Source organism: Pan troglodytes, chromosome 5 (assembly GCF_028858775.2).
Source record: "Pan troglodytes isolate AG18354 chromosome 5, NHGRI_mPanTro3-v2.0_pri, whole genome shotgun sequence".
In the NCBI taxonomy this organism is placed as follows: Eukaryota; Metazoa; Chordata; class Mammalia; order Primates; family Hominidae; genus Pan; species Pan troglodytes.
The window spans coordinates 163,379,991-163,399,248 of record NC_072403.2 but is presented as its reverse complement, the minus strand read 5'-3'; the positions used below and the strand labels follow the sequence as shown (position 1 = coordinate 163,399,248).

General features: G+C 40.7%; 1 protein-coding gene across 3 annotated transcripts in view; it reads left to right on the top strand.

Moving 5' to 3' along the window:
* RMND1 (required for meiotic nuclear division 1 homolog) overlaps window positions 1-19,258 on the top strand; it is a 48,397-nt gene that overhangs the window by 10,745 nt on the left and 18,394 nt on the right. For 2 of the 3 annotated variants that reach the window (XM_001136730.7, XM_009452240.4), the window contains 5 exons: window positions 5,916-6,024; window positions 9,238-9,313; window positions 12,309-12,348; window positions 14,913-15,013; window positions 18,878-18,984. In XM_001136730.7, coding sequence (XP_001136730.4) covers window positions 5,916-6,024; window positions 9,238-9,313; window positions 12,309-12,348; window positions 14,913-15,013; window positions 18,878-18,984 — 433 coding nt within the window. The remainder of the gene's footprint in view (window positions 1-5,915; window positions 6,025-9,237; window positions 9,314-12,308; window positions 12,349-14,912; window positions 15,014-18,877; window positions 18,985-19,258) is intronic. The other variant, XM_016956499.4, reaches the window with a different exon arrangement.

Here is a 19,258-nt window from a genome sequence, read left to right as displayed (position 1 = left end):
GGAGAATGTTTTCAGGCTAATAGCACTGTGTTACAGAATCACTGGTGTACTGTTAACCATTTTTTTGAAAAATGAAATAGAATAGAAAATAACAGAATACATTGCTCATGATAAAGGTAAATACTGGTTTGTGAAGCTTTTGTGGCAATTATTGGTGTGTAAGCATATATGTGTATATGTACTATGTTTAATGATTTATAGGTTGTAGTCAGAAAAACTTACAGGATAAAGCGTGATCTTGGTAACGTAAAATGTATCTGTGTTTTTATAGCTTTCATCTCCAATCAGTACGTTACAGGAGAAAAGGCATTTTTCCTTAGTATGATCTATCTACTCACAGTACTTCTGACATCAAATATATGGGGACCTCTTCCTCCTCCTACCAGCCAGTTCTCCAATTCTCCAGACACTAACAAGGTGTCCTGCAATTCAGTTCAATTCCAGCACTAGCCAGAGTTAGTGCAGACGCCAGTTAGTTAAGCTCAGCCCCACAAGACTGCCCTCCCAGTTGACACCTGTGCTTCTGACCAACCAGCTCTATGACCACCACCCCCTCTTCAGGTTTGATTATTTGCTAGAATGGCCCACAGAACTCAGGGAATCACTGTATTTACGTTTACTGGGTTTTTTATATAAAGTATGCAAATGAACAACCAGATGTAGAGGTGCACAGAGTGAAGTCAAGAAGGGCCTGGAACTTAGGAGCTTCTGTTCCTCGTAGAACTGGGCTGTGCCACCCTCCTGGCACATGGATGCATTGATCAACCCAGGAGTTCTCCAGACCCCATCATCTGGGTGTTTTTAATGGAGGTTTCATTGTGTAAGCCATGATTAATGATTAACTCAATCTCCAGCCCCTCTCCGTCCACCAGAAGTTAAGGGTGAGGCTGAAAGTTCTAAGCTTCTAATCAAAGTTTGGTCTTTCTGGTAACCACCCCCCATCCTGAAGCTGTCCAGGACCCACTGAGAGTCACCTCATTAAAACAAAAGATGTTCCCATCACTCATGAAATTCCAAGGGATTTTTAGAAGCTCTGTGTTAGTAACTGAAGGCAAAGAGCAAATACTACAACCAAAAATGCCCCTGTCACTTAGAAAATTACAGGGGTTTTTAGGAGTCTGTACTGGGAACCAAGGACAAAGACCAAATGTAAATGTATTATATCACTATAGAAGCAACATTGCTGTAACACACTAATTTTCTTCAGTAATACAGTGTCAATGAAAGTACAATTTTTAAAAAAATGTTCTGATCAGAGCATGCGATGCTCCTAAAACAAGAATCATATGTAGATTTCTAGCCCCATCTGCTGGAACATGTCTTCTTTGGCCAGAAAAACAAAACATACTAAAATACAGTGGTTTGGGGTTTTTGCTTTTTGGGTTTTTTAAAACATTTTGAAGTAGAAAAGCCCTGAATATCATAACTATTATCGGTTGGTTTGACACATCTATTTAACAGCAAGGTGTAGATCCCCATCCTGAAACCCAAAATATGCTTTACATATATATGTAGCTAATGCTTAATAAGGATTCACTGTAAAAATCCAGAAAAGGATGTATAAAAATGAAAGCTGCTCAGAAAACAACAGCATCTTTAATAAAGAAAAAAAAGCAGACAAGACATTCCATGATTCTCTTTCCTTTTACCAAATAGGCTAAAATAAAAAAAGCAAAGAAAACAAAACCAAAACAAAGTGTCTAAAACGTCAAGTTCATCTATTAATAGAAGAAACCCACAACTAAGACTCAGAGCTAAGAAGTTTAAGGAGAATACAGAAAGTAGTGTAGCAAACCATATAAGCTGAGTGACATTGGATAGAACTTTGAGCCAAACTAAATGGGAGATCCCAAGAGAAGGAAAGGGGACAGTTGACAGTCCCCTGTCAACTTTGTAGGAAAACCTACAACAAAGATCCTTAGGATGGCCAAGTGAAAACAGATTGTGTTTAAAGATTTATTCATAATCTATTTGGAGCTTAGAATATATTTTCTCATAAAAATAGTGATTGACTTGTCCTGTCCTTGAGAGTTGAAAATAGTACACATTCTCAATTTGCCGTTAGTGTCAGAATATTCACATAATTTGGGATACCAGATTGCCCAAAACTCAGTTCTGAATATATTGAGCCTTTTATTTTTATCTCCAAGTGGCAGTTTTTAAAACTGACCTTTTACCTTGATTTAAAATAATAGTGCCTGGCTGGGCATGGTGGCTCACGCCTGTAATCCCAGCACTTTGAGGCCGAGGTGGGCAGATTACCAGAGGTCAGGAGTTTGAGACCAGCCTGGCCAACATGAAGAAACACCGTCTCTACTAAAAATACAAAAATTAGACCAGGTGTGGTGGTGCATGCCTGTAATCCTAGCTACTCGGGAGGTTGAGGCGGGATAATCACTTGAATCCAGGGGGTGGAGGTTGCAGTGAGCTGAGATCGCACCACTGCCCTCACGCCTGGGCAACAGAGGAAGACTCCGTCTCAAAAAATAATAAATAGGCCGGGCGCTGTCACTGATGCCTGTAATCCCAGCACTGTGGGAGGCCGAGGCGGGAGGATCAGATGAGGTCAGGAGTTCGAGGCCAGCCTGACCAACATGGAGAAACCCCGTCTCTACTAAAAATACAAAAATTAGCCGGGCGTGGTGGCGCATGCCTGTGATCCCAGCAACTCGAGAGGCTGCGGCAGGAGAATCGCTTGAACCCGGGAGGCAGAGGTTGTGATGAGCGAAGATTGCACCATTGCACTCCAGCCTGGGCAACAAGAGTGAAACTGTCTCAAAAATATAATAATAATAAAGTAAAAAACAGAATAAAATAATAATGCCTGCTACCGCCATTAACAGACCTTGTACTCTAATGCCAAGCTGTATATGGGACAGTTGCCAGCATGTCTTCACTGGCACTATAAAATATAGCCAAGAAGATAGGCTCTGAGAGTAAGAAGTCTGTGTTGGTTAGGAGTAATTTTGTCCTGGCTCTCTGGTATAAAGCTCTCAAATGTAAATCCGGGTGGGATAATGGACTCAGCTCTGTCTGCAACATGCCACTGTGCGGAGAAGCACTCTCATGCATAAGCTTTTTATGCTGTAAACTATAGTAGCTGAAATTAAATGCCACTTTTTCAGAGGTGAATTAATGGAGAGCCTGGTGAAATTCAAAGCTTTTTGATGTATAAAACTTGATAAATGGAACTATGCCATCAATAGGCAAAGTATAACAACCTGTCTACATAGATAGTATGTAATTTCTGCACAGGTCTCTGTTTAGTTAATACATCACTGTATATCAATCTAGAATCTTGCTCCAATAAAGGAACATAAAGTTTTGTTTTGGTTTTGTTTTTGTTTGAAACGGAGTCTTGCTGCATCGCCCAGGCTAGAGTGCAGTGGTGCAATTTTGGCTCACTGCAACCTCGGCCTCCTGGATTCAAGGGATTCTCCTGCCTTGGCCTCCCGAGTAGCTGGGATTACAGGTGTGTGCCACCACGCCTGGCTAATTTTTGTATTTTTAATAGAGCCAGGGTTTCACCACGTTGACCAGGCTCATCTCGAACTCCTGACCTCAAGTGATCCACCCACCTCAGCCTCCCAAAGTTCTGGGATTACAGACATGAGTCATTGGGCCTTGCCAAGGTTTTTTTTGTTTGTTTTTTTTTTTTTTTTTTGAAAAAAAAAAAGTGGTACACATTCTTAGTGCAGATGGGCTTGGCCAGTAGCACATGATGGTGAAAGCAGACGTGAGACAACAGGGAGAGGCAGGGACAGTGTGGGCTGGAGACCCTGGGCCCCCCTACTCTATCCTAGTCCATTATTATAGCCAGATCTTCCACTCGGTCAGATGATGATGGAAATCTGGATTTTGTGTGAAATCTCTCAGTTTATTGTTGACAAGTCAATTTGAATTTTAGAAATGTGATGTAGGTCAACTCTTGAGTTGGATGGTTCTCCGAGCTGCCAGTTTACAACTCCGATTCTAGCGAAAGAGACAGCCTCTGCCATTTTCAGTACAGCTACAGGAAGATCCTTCAGTGGACTAGCTTGTGACCTGCTTATCTCCTTTTTGTGCCTCTTGCTCTTCCCACTTCAGCCCAAACTAAGCACATGAGCTGTAGCCATCACAGAAGTAATTCTGACATCCAACCTAATGTACTGTGATTTCACCTAGCAAGCTTGAGTGAATTTGCCAGGTCTTGCAGAGTGGAGCCTACCCGATGTCTCGCCTGATGCCCCTTGCTAGGATTCCTTTCTTTCAGCTGGCCGAATCTTTACACACGTCGCACGTCAGCTAGTTTTAACTCCATGAAGCCTTAAAAAGAACTAGTGCTCACAGGTCTAAACCTTAAGCACGTGCCTGTTCCCTGTACTCTGGTAACTCCTGATAGATTTTTATTTGTATATCCCCGTGTTCCTACTTTCATATGTGACTATGGGAATTAGCTAATTTGGAAGGAATTAGTAGTTATCTGATCATAATTAGGGTACTACATCCATTTATCCCCACATTCCCCAGTAATTTCAGCTTGTCTGACTTTTTTTCTAATTGGATTAGTCTCATTTTGTTTATGAGTAGATACTTTATTGATTTTGGATTTTTCAGTTTGCATGGATCCTCAGGTTCTCTGTTATTCCTCTACCTTTAAACCACGCATCAGAGCTGTGGAACAGATTGAGGAAGGGCAAATGGGGTCAGGCCATTTCATGAGAAAGAGCCAGGAGATACAGAATGGAGGTGGGAGGAAGGAATGAATTAATATATACTTCTCTAGAATTTCATACCAGGAATATACAGAATGGGAAAGAACTGGGGAGCTGAGAGGAGTAAATCCTAAGAATGTTGATTTAGTGACTCAAACTTGTTTTGGCCAACTAGAATCTAACAACTATTGAACAATTGTGTTAGCCACAGTCCTGAGCACTTTGTTTATTAGCTTATTTAAACTTTACAACAACCCCATAAAGTAGGCATTATTGTTATTCTGATACTCTTTTAAAATTGTAACCAACTTCTGTGCCTAAAATCTTAACTCTTATGCCAATAGCTTTCAGACTTTATTGACCACATCTTATAGTGAGAAATATATTTAACATTTTACATACATAGCGACCTAGAGTAGATACATAGATACATGTAAGTGACAGAAAACTTCATAAAATAGCATTTCCTATGAATAATACACTGTAATATTTTCTATTTAGTTTTATTTAAAAAGCTGTTTTGGGACAACTAAATTGGTATCAGAACTCACTAATGTGTTGTGACCTACAGTTTGAAAAAACACAGCATTGAGCCATAGTGCTTACCATCTGTATTTTATATAGACACAAGATGACTTTCCTCATGTGTGCAAAGGCAAGATGGGGCATGAGCCAAAGTACTAACCAAACCAAGACACATGCTCAGATTTACAGACCTTTTTGTTAAATGTTAACCAGTGTAAAAATACTGTAATTCCTTTGGGGATTTAAAGGAATCTGCCTGTACAAGAGTAGTTACAAATTAGGAAATGACCTCAAATACCAATGTTGCTTTGAAAAAGAGTCATGGAAACTCAGGGTTGGAGAGACTTAACTATCATTCCATCCAGTCACCCACGTGATGCCTTAATCATCTCTATTTTGCATTCAGTCTATGCTTGAGACACTACCAGTTGAGTGTGGCTTCCCTTTCAGAATAATCCATTCCATCTTTTTGCCTGGCGGGAGGGAGCAAGTTCTTTTCAAGATTGAGCTGAAATTTGCCTCCCAGTAACTTCATTCTCTTCATCTTCATCCCATCCCTTGTATCACCCTTGGAGATGTTTGAAGAAAATTCTGGAGTTCTAGCTTTGCAGAATGGAGTCCAATAGGGTGCTCAGCAGCCGTCACAGATGCTTCAGTCTCTTGGTAACCCATGTTATGCTCATTTCCCTGGTACAGGACCTAATGCACTGCACAGCATTTGCAACGGCAGATGAGTATCATCTGGGAAATCTGTCTCAAGATCTGGCCTCCCACGGATATGTTGAAGTAACAAGCTTGCCTAGAGGTACTTCTTCTTGAACCTGGGGCCAAGTATGTTAAAATGTATTGGATAATTTTCCTATGATACTATCTTAAGTATGTATTTGTTTGCAATTCATTTTCTTTTGAAAGGATTGTATCATAAAGGTGGATGTTGAATCTCTTTATACAGATGACAAAGTTAAGAATTAAAATGTATTTACAGAGAACTCATTAAAATCAGTATGATTTATTAAGATTATTTGTAGGATCATTATTACTTGAGGTGGTCAGAGGTCGTACTACTTCATTTCTAGCACATTAAGAAGTTATTTTAGTTTGTGTGTGTCTGTGTGTGTTTTGTGTTTTTTTTTTTGTTTTTTGGGATGGAGTTTCACTCTTGTTGCCCAGGCTGGAGTGCAATGGCGCGATCTCGGCTCACTACAACTTCCGCCTCCCGGGTTCAAGCGATTTTCCTGCCTCAGCCTCCAGAGTAGCTAGGATTACAGGCATGCGCCACCACACCTGGCTAATTTTTGTATTTTTAGTAGAGATGGTGTTTCTCCATGTTGGTCAGGCTGGCCTCGAACTCCCAACCTCATCTAATCCTCCCACCTCGGCCTCCCAAAGTGCTGGGATTACAGGTTTGAGCCACCACACCCAGCCCATTATTTTAGTCTTATAGAAGAACCATGAAGTTGATAGACATGGGGAGAGCCTTTAAAAAAAAATTTACCAGCTCAATCTAATACTTTAAAACGATTAGTTAGCCGGGTGCAGTAGCTCACGCCTGTAATTGCAGCACTTTGGGAGGCCGAGGTGGGCAGATCACCTGAGGTTGGGAGTTTGAGACCAGCCTGACCAACATAGAGAGACCCCTGTCTCTACTAAAAATACAAATAATAATAATAATAAAACGATTAGTTAGAAGATAAAAATGAAAAAGAAGAAAATTAAAATGAACTTAATTGAGGATTTTTATGGTGAAATCAGGAAGGATTCTTGAGAAATGGCTTGCTTTACATTAATTAAAAATAATTTAGGCCAGGCATGGTGGCTCAGGCCTGTAATCCCAGCACTTTGGGAGGCTGAGGTGGGTGGATCACTTGAGGTCAGGAGTTCGAGACCAGCCTGGCCAACATGGCAAAACCCCGTCTCTACTAAAAATACAAAAATTAACCAGGTATGGTGGCACGAGCCTGTAGTCCCAGCTACTTGGGAGACTGAGACACAAGAATTGCTTGAACCTGGAAGGAGAGGTTGCAGTGAGCTGAGATCATGCCACTGCACTCCAACCTGGGCAACAGAGTGAGACTCCGTCTCAAAAAATAAATGAATAGGCCAGGCGTGATGCCTCATACCTGTAATCCTGCACTCTGGGAGACTGAGACAGGCAGATCGCCTGAGGTCAGGAGTTTGAGACCAGCCTGTCCAACATGGTGAAACCCCACCTTTACTAAAAATACAAAAATTAGCTGGGCATGGTGGTACGTGCCTATAATCCCAGCTACTCAGGAGGCTGAGGCAGGACAATCACTTGAACCTGGGAGGCGGAGGTTGCAATGAGCCAAGATCGTGCCACTGCACTCCAGCCTGGGTGACACAGCGAGACTCTGTCTCAAAAATAAATAAATTACTTAGAACATTTTGATAAACTTTTACAGTGAAACTCAGGATAGCTCAATACCCAGAACATTTATTAATTTACCTAAGAGTAGCAAAAATAGGTTGAAAGCCTTCCTATAACAGCAGAAATTCTTAAGGCTCAATCCCATAGAAGATAGTTTAAATATCATTGTGATAATCCAAACAGACTGTTTGTGTGATTAGGTGACAAAAACAAGCATAGTTGACTTAGAAAGACAGAGCTATGTCTAGAGCCCCTTGGTATGAAAATTTGCCTGGAGGTATTGTTGGCTGATGCTGAAGGCTGCCAGCTGTGTGGTCTGTGCTTCACAGAATTGCAGGCTTCACTGCCCTGGGTTGTTTCAGTCGATTTTATTTTCCTTTTGGCTGCGTAGGCAAACTCTGTCCTATGTAGGATGTAGTAATTAACAATTTACAAAAAAAAAAAAAAAAAATCACAGTTTTGGTCTGTGTCTGAATTGCCCATCACCCAACCTTTACCAGAAATTTCTGAAGCTTTGAGGATCCTAATTTTATGTTAATTCCGTTAAGACATACAACCTTTTGCAAATTAATAGTATATTTATTAATTGATATATTAACATTGGTTGTAATTTATATTATGGAATATATGCTTATGATAAATATCACTATACTAATATGTAAAGCAACTTCTTATGATGAATATTGGTATATTAGTATATGTTTTAACAATACTTAGGCCAGGCCCCGTGGCTTATGCCTGTATTGCACTTTGGGAGGCCAAGGCAGGCAGATGGCTTGAGCTCAGGAGTTCACGACCAGCCTGGGCAACATAGTGAGACCTCATCTCTACAAAACATAAACAAAAACTTAGCCAGGTGCGGTGGCACATGCCTGTAGTCTAAGCTACTTGGGAGGCTGAGGTGGGTGAGTGTGGGGGGTCCCTTGAGTTCAGGAGGTTGAGGCTGCATTGAGGAGGTTGAGTGCATCATGGCACTGCGCTTCAGCCTGGGAGACAGAGCAAGACCCTGTCTCAAAAAAAAAAAAAAAAAAAAATTTTTTTTTAAATAGTTGCAGGTGGCTGCAGTGGTAGCCCCTGTAGTGATTAACCTTGAAATCACATATGTTTTGAAGTGGTCAGTATCTTTATTTCTGTGTATTTTCTATTGCCCTACTTTTTATACTTTAAAATTCAGCAGGAGTAGTAGTTTGGGAATGTTAAAATTGCATTATTAATGAAATGGTATTTATAGGAAGAGAATATATTAATACTTCTTCAAATTTTATTTTTAATTTTGTAGAAAGAAGTTTAATTCTTGACACTTAGTTGTATGGAACCTAAGACTTTATTAATTATCTGGACTAGTGATTATTGAATCAAAATGGGCATGAATGAGCTCTAATATTAATATCACAGGTTGTTGAATGTTTCATAAAAGTAATTGCTGATCATTTTTTTGGTGGTCGTATTTGCATTTTTATATATTAAATCCTTTCAGAGGCCTTAGTAGAAAGATGGTGATTGTGTTACAGAGCACTCCATGGTATATAAAGAAATGATCTTAAGTACTTTATTACAGTGTTTATAGGTGACTCTTACAACTTGTGTTACCTTGACATAGCTTTTTTGTTTGTTTATTTTAAATCACAGATGCAGCAAATATTTTGGTGATGGGTGTGGAAAATTCTGCAAAAGAAGGTGATCCTGGAACAATATTCTTCTTCAGGTAAGACAGGAAAGAAACCCCATTAGGTGATGATGGGTTTGGGTCAAGTAATTGTGGTCTTTAAAGGTGCAGGCATACCTTTCTTAACAGTAAATGTGTTCAAAATGTATTTGTGATTTAAATTTATCATTTAATTCTTATTTAATCTAGGAGAGTTTGTCACTTTTAGGAATTCTCTGGTAAACCCTCTTATAAAGTAAAGAATATTTCAAACAAGTGATTGATCTTCCCCGGGGTGTCTTTCTTTGTAAATTCGGATTTTCATGGACTAAATTTCTGGAAAGCAGCCAATTTCCCATTCATCTTTAGTGCCCCTTGTCAGACTCCTGCCCCAGGGAAACTCCCGCTACCTCCCTGCTGTCTCTTCTTGCCATTTTTTTTTTTTCTCCCTTCCCCTTTGGTAGCTCTTTAAAGTTTTAGCTTACCTCTCCAGAGGTTTTAGACTAGGAGACTCACATACACACTTATTCCTTCTATCTAAAGGCCAACTCAATACTAAATACTCCACGGTAGCTGCCTGGGAATGATAACATGATAGAACCGTGTGAAATAATCTCATTTATCCTCAGCACACTCGATGAAGGTCTGTTACTCCTATTTTGCAGCTGAGGAAACTGAGGGTCATAGGGATTAAGTGAGTTACCCATAGTCATGAGACTAATACGTGGCAGAACAGAAACACATGGACCATCTGTAGGAATCCAAAGTTGAGTAAAGTTCTTGTGGTCATAATCCTTATAGTTGATGATAAGTGGAAGTTCTTTTTTCCTTTCAATGCCTGCCTTCCTTTTGACCCCATCTTTAGAGGGAATCAAGATTCCAACATTTAATTCAAGTAGAGTAATAGCATCCCTGTTGTTCCGAGTGAGGAATTTAGATTTCTGAGGGACTCTACATCAGCACTGCCCAGCAGAAATACAATGCAAGCCTCAGCTGGGCACGGTGGCTTATGCCTGTAATCCCAGCACTTTGGGAGGCTGAGGCAGGCAGATCACAAGGTCAGGAGTTTGAGACCAGCCTGGCCAACATGGTGAAACCCTGTCTCTACTAAAAATACAAAAAATTAGCCAGGCACATGGTGGAGGGTGCCTGTAATCCCAGCTACTCAGGAGGCTGAGGCAGGAGATTCACTTGAACACGGGAGGCGATGGTTGTGGTCAGCTGAGATCGTGCCATTGCACTCCAGCCTAGTGACAGAGTGAGACTCTGCCTCAAAGAAAAAAAAAAAAAAGAAAGAAATATGCAAGCCTCATATGTAATGATACATTTTCCAGTAACCACATTTTAAATATTTTTAAAAAGATAAAATTAATTTTGAACAACACAAATATGTTTCTTAACATTATTAACATGAAATTAATTTAACAATGTATTTTATTCAACCCAGCATATCTAAAATATTATCATTTCAACATGTAATTAATAATGATATTTTTTCACTTTTCATACTAAGTCTTTGAATTTTGCTGTGTATTGTACACTTAAACTTACAGCGCATCTCAGTTTGCACCAGGCATGTTTCAAGCACTCAATAGCCACATGTGGCCTCTGAGTACCACATTGCACAGCACAGTGCATTCCTCTGGTTGGAGGAATACGCAGTTCACCAGACCTCTCTTCTGCCTGGAAGGGATTCTCTGAACTGATACTGTGGCTGTGGCTTGAAATACCTCTCAAATCCGTATCCTGAAACCTTATCCCTGCCTATTGTAACAGCTTATTGTCTCCCTGCCTGCCTGCTCACCCACCACCAGTCTGTTTGTCTGTTGTAAGCAGGGTCATTCTTCAGTGGCCATTTCTGACCACTACACTCTCCTGCCTAAATTTCCACGGACTATGAACAAATTCTCTATCACTGCATAAAGTTCCCTTCTGGATTGTCCCCTGCTTGCCTCTTTATCCTGCTTGCCCACTGCTTGACCACATCTGCAGCCACGCAGCTACTGGCTGTTTATTCTGAGATGCTGCTCTGCTCCCTCCCACCTCCTCTCTGAGCCTGTGTGTCCCCTCTGCTATGTTGTCTCCTCTTGTTTTCTCATTTGGCTGCCTCTGCTAGTCCTTTAGCAAAGGGGTCCCTCTGGTGTACATCTCATGGTATACTCTGCATACTCTTGTAGCACTGATCACACACTATTGTAATTGGTGGGCTAAGTGTCAGTCCCAGTCTTTTCTAGATTGAGGATAGGAATGAAATCATACTTATGTTTCTATCACAAATACTAAGCATGGACCCACACATATACTAAGTACTTTACTTAAGAAATGTTTCAAGAATAACATGGAGCCATTAATATTTTTACCTTTCTTTTATTTCCTCCTTTCCTTCCTCCAGTGCACTGACCCTGAGCTATAGCTCCTGTTTTTATTTACTACCTGAAACAGCTTCAACATGTCAAACTTCAGAAATCAAAACAAATGCATTCGTAGTTTTAGACCCTAAATAATGTTAAAGCCATAATCGGATTCAGAGGGCCTCCTGTGGTGTCACTGTAGTTCTGTTCCAAGCACTGTGAGCGTGGGGAGCATTATTCCATAGAGGCCTTTAACCATCTGATGCTTAAATTAACCACCATCTCTTTATTCCACAAAAATCCAGGCATAGCCCTTTATTCCTTGCACATAGTAGAGTCTGCCTAATGAGAGCTAAGACAAGGTCTCAAAAAATTTCCTTATTCTGATTTCTGTGGATCAGAATTGAACCAGGTATGAAAGAGTCTACATACGTGAAGTTATATAGTATTACAATAATGGCTATTTGTTTGGCAAACCATGTGAGAAATCATAAATTTTGAGGAGGTCAGGTTTTATCAAGAATTTTATTTTAGCTCTTATTGTAGCAAGTTCACCTAAGGACCATAATATCAAATTAGTAAGTACATCATATTTTGAAAAATCGCATCCTGTATACATTCTAGAAGTTACATGGTTTTATATACGAACCTAAAGAATGTATTCCATCTGTATCTTAGTTGTTTCTTTTATTTTTTTAAATCAGGGAAGGAGCTGCTGTGTTTTGGAATGTGAAAGACAAAACTGTAAGTGTAAATAAAAATGTGAAAATATAAAAATTTAGTTTTGTGAGAATGAATTGTTAATTAGCACAAACTGAAACATTAGAAGGGAAATTAATAGATAATGCACAACTTATTTGCTCTGCATTACATGATACTTATCAGTTTCATCTTCCAAAATATATTGTATTTTGGGTTAAGATTTCCTGCTTTTTCCTTTCTCTAGACACACACTAATTTGTGGAGAATCAGAACCATCGTAACTATACTGCAGACAGAAGTACTGTAGACTTTGCATGTTGTACTATACAAAATGTATGCAGTTAATTGGAAGCTGGTTGCATTGAGTGTTCTTTTAGGTCAAGTTGTCTAGAACTTACTACTCATGGGAAATAATTTTTTCAAGATCCAAATCAAGATTTGTTTAATACAACCATTTTAGAGGCAAATTGGTAATCTACATTAAAGCTTTATATTTAACCCAGTAATTTTACACCTAGAAATTTATCCAAAGGAAATAATCATAACTATTCATGATGATTTTTGTACAAAAATGTTCATCAGAGCAATATTTATAATGGCAAAAATTAGAAATTACCAAAATACACAATAATAGTTTGTTAAATACATCCATATACTACAGATATACTATAGATCCCCTTAGAAATCATGTAAAAAAATATCTATTTCTGGGAGATTGCCTATATATATAATACAGTTACATTAAAAGAGCAGATTATACGGCCAGGCATGGTGGCTCACGCCTGTAATCCCAGCACTTTGGGAGACCAAGGCCAGCAGATATCTTGAGGCCAGGAGTTCGAGACCAGCCTGGCCAACATGGTGAACCCCATGTCTACTAAAAATACAAAAATTAGCTGGGCGTGGTGGTGCACACCTGTAATCCCAGCTACTCGGGTAGCTGAGGCACAAGAATCGCTTAAACCTTGGAGGCAGAGGTTGCAGTGAGCCAAGATCAGACCATTGCATTCCAGCCTGGGAGACAGAGGCATACTCTTGTCTTCAAAAAAAAAAAAAAAAAAAAAGCGGGTTACAAAATATAACCAATATAATCTCAGAACTGGTTAAAAAAACATGCTTTATACAATCCCAATTTTACGAAAAGGAAACACACACAGTAGGTGGTCGGGAAGGGAACTTGGAGAAAAGAAAATATAAATGACCAATAAATTTAAGAAAATACAAGTTGGCTATTTGAAGTTGCAAAGATGTAAAAGGCTGATAAACCCCATTTCTTAAGAGTAGTTTCATAAATGTTGAGATTCTACATTTGGAAAAACTACTTTGGAGAGCAGGCTAGCAATATTGTAAGTGTGGGCCAGGTGTGGTAACTCACACCTGTAATGGTATCACTTTGGGAGTCTGGGGTGGGAGGATCACTTAAACTCAGGAGTTCCAGACCAGCCTGAACAACACAGTGAGATCCCATCTCTACAAAAAGTTTTTAGAAGTTAGCCAGGTGTGGTAGTGTGTGCCTGTAGTCCCAGCTACTTGGGAGGCTAAGGCAGGAGGATCGCTCGAACCCAGGAGTTTGAGGCTGCAATGAGCTATGATTGCATCACTGCACTCCAGCCTGGGTGACAAGGTGAGACCCTGTCTGTTACATATATACATATTGTGTAAGTCCACATATCTTTTGATCTAGCAATTCCTAAAGAAGTATTCCCACAAAGCCATGAAGACCTTTGCACAAGTGTGGCACATTGCAACATTGTAATGGAGAGTAGCAAAAATTCCCCATGGAGGACACACCTAGGTTGGTTAAATAAATTGCAGTTCGTCTGTAAAGGAAAATAGTGTTGAAAATGTCATGTGCATAATATGATCCTATTTTACATAAAAAGCAGCATAAATATGTACATATATACACATAAAAAGTCTGGAAGGATATGCACCAAGTTTAATCATGGTTGCCTCTGGGGATTAGGATTTCAGTACAGAAGAGAGAAAGAGATGATCACCTCCCACACCTGTGTGGCTTAATTTTTTATTAGTATGTTGGGCTTTACTTTTTATTTTTTATTTATTTATTTTTTTGAGATAGGGTCTTGCTCTGTCACACAGGCTGACATTGGCTCACTGCAACCTCCACCTCCCAGGCTCAAGCCAGCCTCTCAGGTAGCTGGGACTACAGGTGTACATCACCACACCCAGATAATTTTTGTATTTTTTTGTAGAGACAGGATTTTGCCACGTTGCCCAGGCTGGTCTTGAACTTTTGAGCTCAAGGATCCACCCGCCTCTGCCTCCCAAAATGCTGGGATTATTAAAGAGATTTAAAGAATACAAATTATAATATTACTAGTGATTTTCCTTGGGTTGTGGGATAATGATAACCTTGATTTTCTTCTCCATTCTCATCTGTGTTTTCCAAATGTAAAAACAAATGAACACGTCATCCTGATTACTTTAATATCACAATGGATTTGATTTGCCTTTTCCTTAAAAACATGCAACAGAAATAATGCCTGTAAGTGTAATGAAGACTGTTATAAGCATTAAAATCATAACATACTTGAACTGAGGGAGTCAGTTATGATTTCAGATTAATCTTCCTTTTCTTCTAGATGAAGCATGTGATGAAAGTTCTAGAAAAACATGAAATTCAGCCCTATGAAATCGCACTGGTACACTGGGAAAATGAAGAACTTAACTACATAAAAATAGAGTAAGCAACTTTTCATCAAATTTATGAAAGGGGCACTTGGAATAAATTAGGTAAAGCAATAGAGGAGACAAATTATTATGCATATGGAAACTTTTTTTTTTTTTTGAGACGGAGTCTCACTCTGTCGCCCAGGATGGAGTGCAGTGGCACAATCTCAGCTCACTGCAACCTCTGCCTCCCGGGTTCAAGCAATTCTCCTGCCTCAGCCTCCTGAGTAAGTGGGACTATAGGTGTGCACCACCACACCCAGCTAATTTTTTGTATTTTTAGTAGAGATAGGGTTTCACCATGTTGGCCAGGATGGTCTGGATCTCGACCTGGTGATCCGCCCACCTCAGCCTCTCAAAGTGCTGGGATTACAGGCCTGAGCCACTGGACCTGGCCTGGAAACTTCATTTTAAGAAAAAAGTGGCCAGGCGTGGTAGCTCACACCTGTAATCCCAGCACTTTGGGAGGCTGAGGCAGGTGGATTACCTGAGGTCAGGAGTTCAGGACCAGCCTGGCCAACATGGTGAAACCCCATCTCTACTAAAAAATACAAAAATTAGCTGGTTATGGTGGTGGGTGCTTGTAATCCCAGCTACTCGGGAGGCTGAGACAGGAGAATTGCTTGAACCTGGGAGGCGGAGGTTGCAGTGAGCCAAGATCACGCCATTGCACTCCAGCCAGGGTGACAAGAGTGAAACTCCGTCTCAAAAAAAAAGAAGAAAAAGATTACTGGTACAAATACAAAGTCTAAACCATATAATAAATATTAGAAGATAAACATAATTTTTTGAACTTCTCAGGCTATCCACAAGTTAAAACAAGTCAGTAGTATAGCCCCAAAATGGAAATGTTAAGTTTCTAATCAGCCTAATCCAATAAAATAGTATGCATTTATCAAATGAACCTATCAAATTATTCCAGTAAATTTTTCTCTTAATCTAGTTTTTTCCTATTGATTTTGGGGGGTGGGGGGTATGAAAAGGAAGTATAGTGAGGGGTCAATCTAAGAGACCCACTTGTAGAAGTGTGGGTGCTGGAAGAAGTGGGACCTGGTGTACCAGTTTCACTAAGATAAATGGGTAGGCAACAGACTAGCTGATTTTCCTGACTCAGCCAGAGGGAAAAAATGAAGAGATGTTAGGGCCGAGACAGAGGCAGTATGAACAAGATGGTAGTGTCTTTTTCCTCATGGAGTTACCTGTCTAGTGAAATATGAGTCTTTGCAGGTTCTTAAGAAAGGTAGTGTTGGCCAGATTTGGTGGCTCACACCTGTAATCTCAGCACTTTGGGAGGCCAGGGTGGGAGGATCACCTGAGTCAGGAGTTCAAGACAGCCTGGCCAACATGGCGAAACCCCATCTCTACTAAAAATACAAAAATTACCCGGGCATAGTGGCGAGCGTCTGTGATCCCAGCTACTTGGGAGGCGGAGGCGGAGGCGGAGAATTGCTTGAACCTGGGAGGCAGAGGTTGCCATGACCTGAGATCGCACCACTGCACTCCAGCCTGTGCAACAGAGTGAGACTCTGTCTCCAAAAAAAAAAAAAAAAAGCGTTAAAAGCAGAGCTTTGGGAAGACTTGGAAGAGAGACAGAGACTAGCTATAGAAAGACCAGATGGGGATAAGAGCTGAGTAATCAGCGCTCACCACCAATAGGGCCAGTCACGGTTTTCTAAGTAAGTGCCTTCCATGTATTATTTCATTTAATCCTGGGGAAAACCCTATAATTGCAGCTAACTGGCTTTCAGATGAGATTTATTGAATCCTGTCTTGCCAAAGGGCACCTGACTGTGAGTCAGCCTGAGCCCAGTGGTGGCTGCAGTCAGAGGTAAGGATATAAACCTGAGAGAGACAGCAAATGAGCAGCCTGTAGTTTTATTATCTTTAGTAGTTACTCAGCCCTTGGCCTGCAGATACGGCTCCTGTGAATCCCCTTTCTGTGTTCTATTAGGTTTACATTAAAATGGCAAAAACCGCGATTACTTTTGCACCAACCAAATACTTCCATATCAAACTACTGCTAGACCCTTGTGTGTGTGTGTGTATGCTTATCCACACACACACACACACACGTTACTGTACAGTCTGTGAGGAGTAAAATCCTCAGTGCTTAGGATCCCAGAGTCAGTTATTTTGTTTCGTCAGAAAGACTGTCCTGGCTGCCACCTACATGGTTATTATGTGAGTCCTGCCATGATTCCAGGGATCTGCTCAGCTCTGTGGCATGGGCCCAGTTTACTCATAAAGCCTCTTGTGACCAAGCACAGTGGCTCATGCCTGTAATCCCAACACTTTGAGAGGCCAAGGCGGGCAGATCACTTGAGGTCAGGAGTTCAAGACCAGCCTGGCCAACATGGTGAAGCCCTGTCTGTACTACAAATATAAAAATTAGATGGATGTGGTGGTGCACTCCTGTAATCCCAGCTACTCAGGAGGCTGAGGCAGGAGAATCGCTTGAACCCAGGAGGCGGAGGTTGCAGTGAGCGAAGATCACGCCACTACACTCCAGTCTGGGTGACAGAGCAAGACTCCGTCTCAAAAAAAAAGACCTCTTGTGACTGCTGTCTTTGCTTTCCTTCCTCCATCTGAGGCTGTCATAGCAGATGCCACCTCTCAGCCCTCCATCAGGCCCCTTGTCCCCCTCCCTTTGGCCGTCACTTCTTGTCTGACATCTTTTGTGAAGGTTTACCCTGTCTTTTTTCCATTTGCTTGTGATGTTTATATTCACACATTCCGCTCTTCCCCTGTCCCCTGTCTAGGATTCTCCACAGTCACATACTCATTTTTCACAACTTCCTTGCCTCCCTCCCCAACCCCATCATGTCAGTGTGATTTTAGATTACACTCCATATATAGTTTTATATGCAGCATTTTTTCACATAGAAATTTACTGTGAACGTTCTCCTTTTTATTAACTATCCTTCCAAAACACACTTTTAAGTTTTTCTTGTGTGGAGTGACTATTACTGAGCCAACCCCTACTGAACATTTGGTTTCTTTCCTAATTTTTTACTCTTAAACACTGACCTTTTTTTTTTTTTTTGGAGACAGAGTCTTGCTCAGTCTCCCAGGCTGGAGTGCAGTGGCGTGATTTCGGCTTACTGCAAGCTCCGCCTCCCAGGTTCACGCCATTCTCCTGCCTCAGCCTCCCGAGTAGCTGGGACTACAGGCGCCCGCCACCACACCCGGCTAATTTTATTTGTGTTTTGAGTAGAGACGGGGTTTCACCATGTTAGCCAGGATGGTCTCAATCTCCTGACCTCGTGATCCACCTGCCTCGGCCTCCCGGAGTGCTGGGGTTACAGGCGTGAGCCGCCGTGCCCAGCCAACACTGACCATTTTTTTAAAAGTTTTCAGCTGGGCAAGGTGGCGCGCGCCTGTAATCGCACCACTTTGGGAGGCCGAGGTGGGTGGATCATTTGAGGTCAGGAATTCAAGACCAGCCTGGCCAGCATGGTGAAACTCTATCTCTATTAAAAATACAAAAAAATTAGCTGGGTGTGGTTGCACATGCCTGTAATCCCAGCTACTAGGGAGGCTGAGGCAGGAGAATCGCTTGAACCTAGGAGACTGAGGTTGCAGTGAGCTGAGATCGCACCACTGCACTCTAGCCTGGGCGGCAGAGTGAGACTGTCTCAAAAAAAAAAAAAAAAAAAAGTTTTCTTGTATACAAATTTCTCTTTGCATCTTAGATTATTTCCTTAGGATAAACTCCTAGAAAGGGAATTACCTGGACCAAAGGATATGAGAACATTTGTAACACTCTTGATACAAATTGTCAAAATGACCTCCAGAAAGATGATATGGTGTCTTTTTCAAAGGAAAAGTTAAAGTGCTTTTTAAGATTTAGAAGGTATTATCTTTTTGCTTTTCACAGGGGACAGTCAAAACTTCACAGGGGGGAAATCAAGTTAAATTCAGAGCTGGATTTAGACGATGCCATTCTAGAGAAGTTTGCTTTCTCCAATGCTCTATGCCTTTCTGGTAAGTTACTACTGCTTATGGGATAGGGTACTACAGTTGTCATTTCATTGAGGGAAGTTTAAATAGTCACGATTTTGGTATATTTTCAGAATACTCAACAAAGGCTTAGCATTCCTTTTCCTTTTTTTCCCTCCATCAGAAAAAATATCTAGTATAAAAGATAGTACTGTGCTGAAGTTACTCATTCCTTATTAATTGTATTAATAAAGCTTAACCTCTCCAAAAGTATTTTTTAGATGATGATTATATTAGCCTTTGTTTTTTTCTCTTCTCT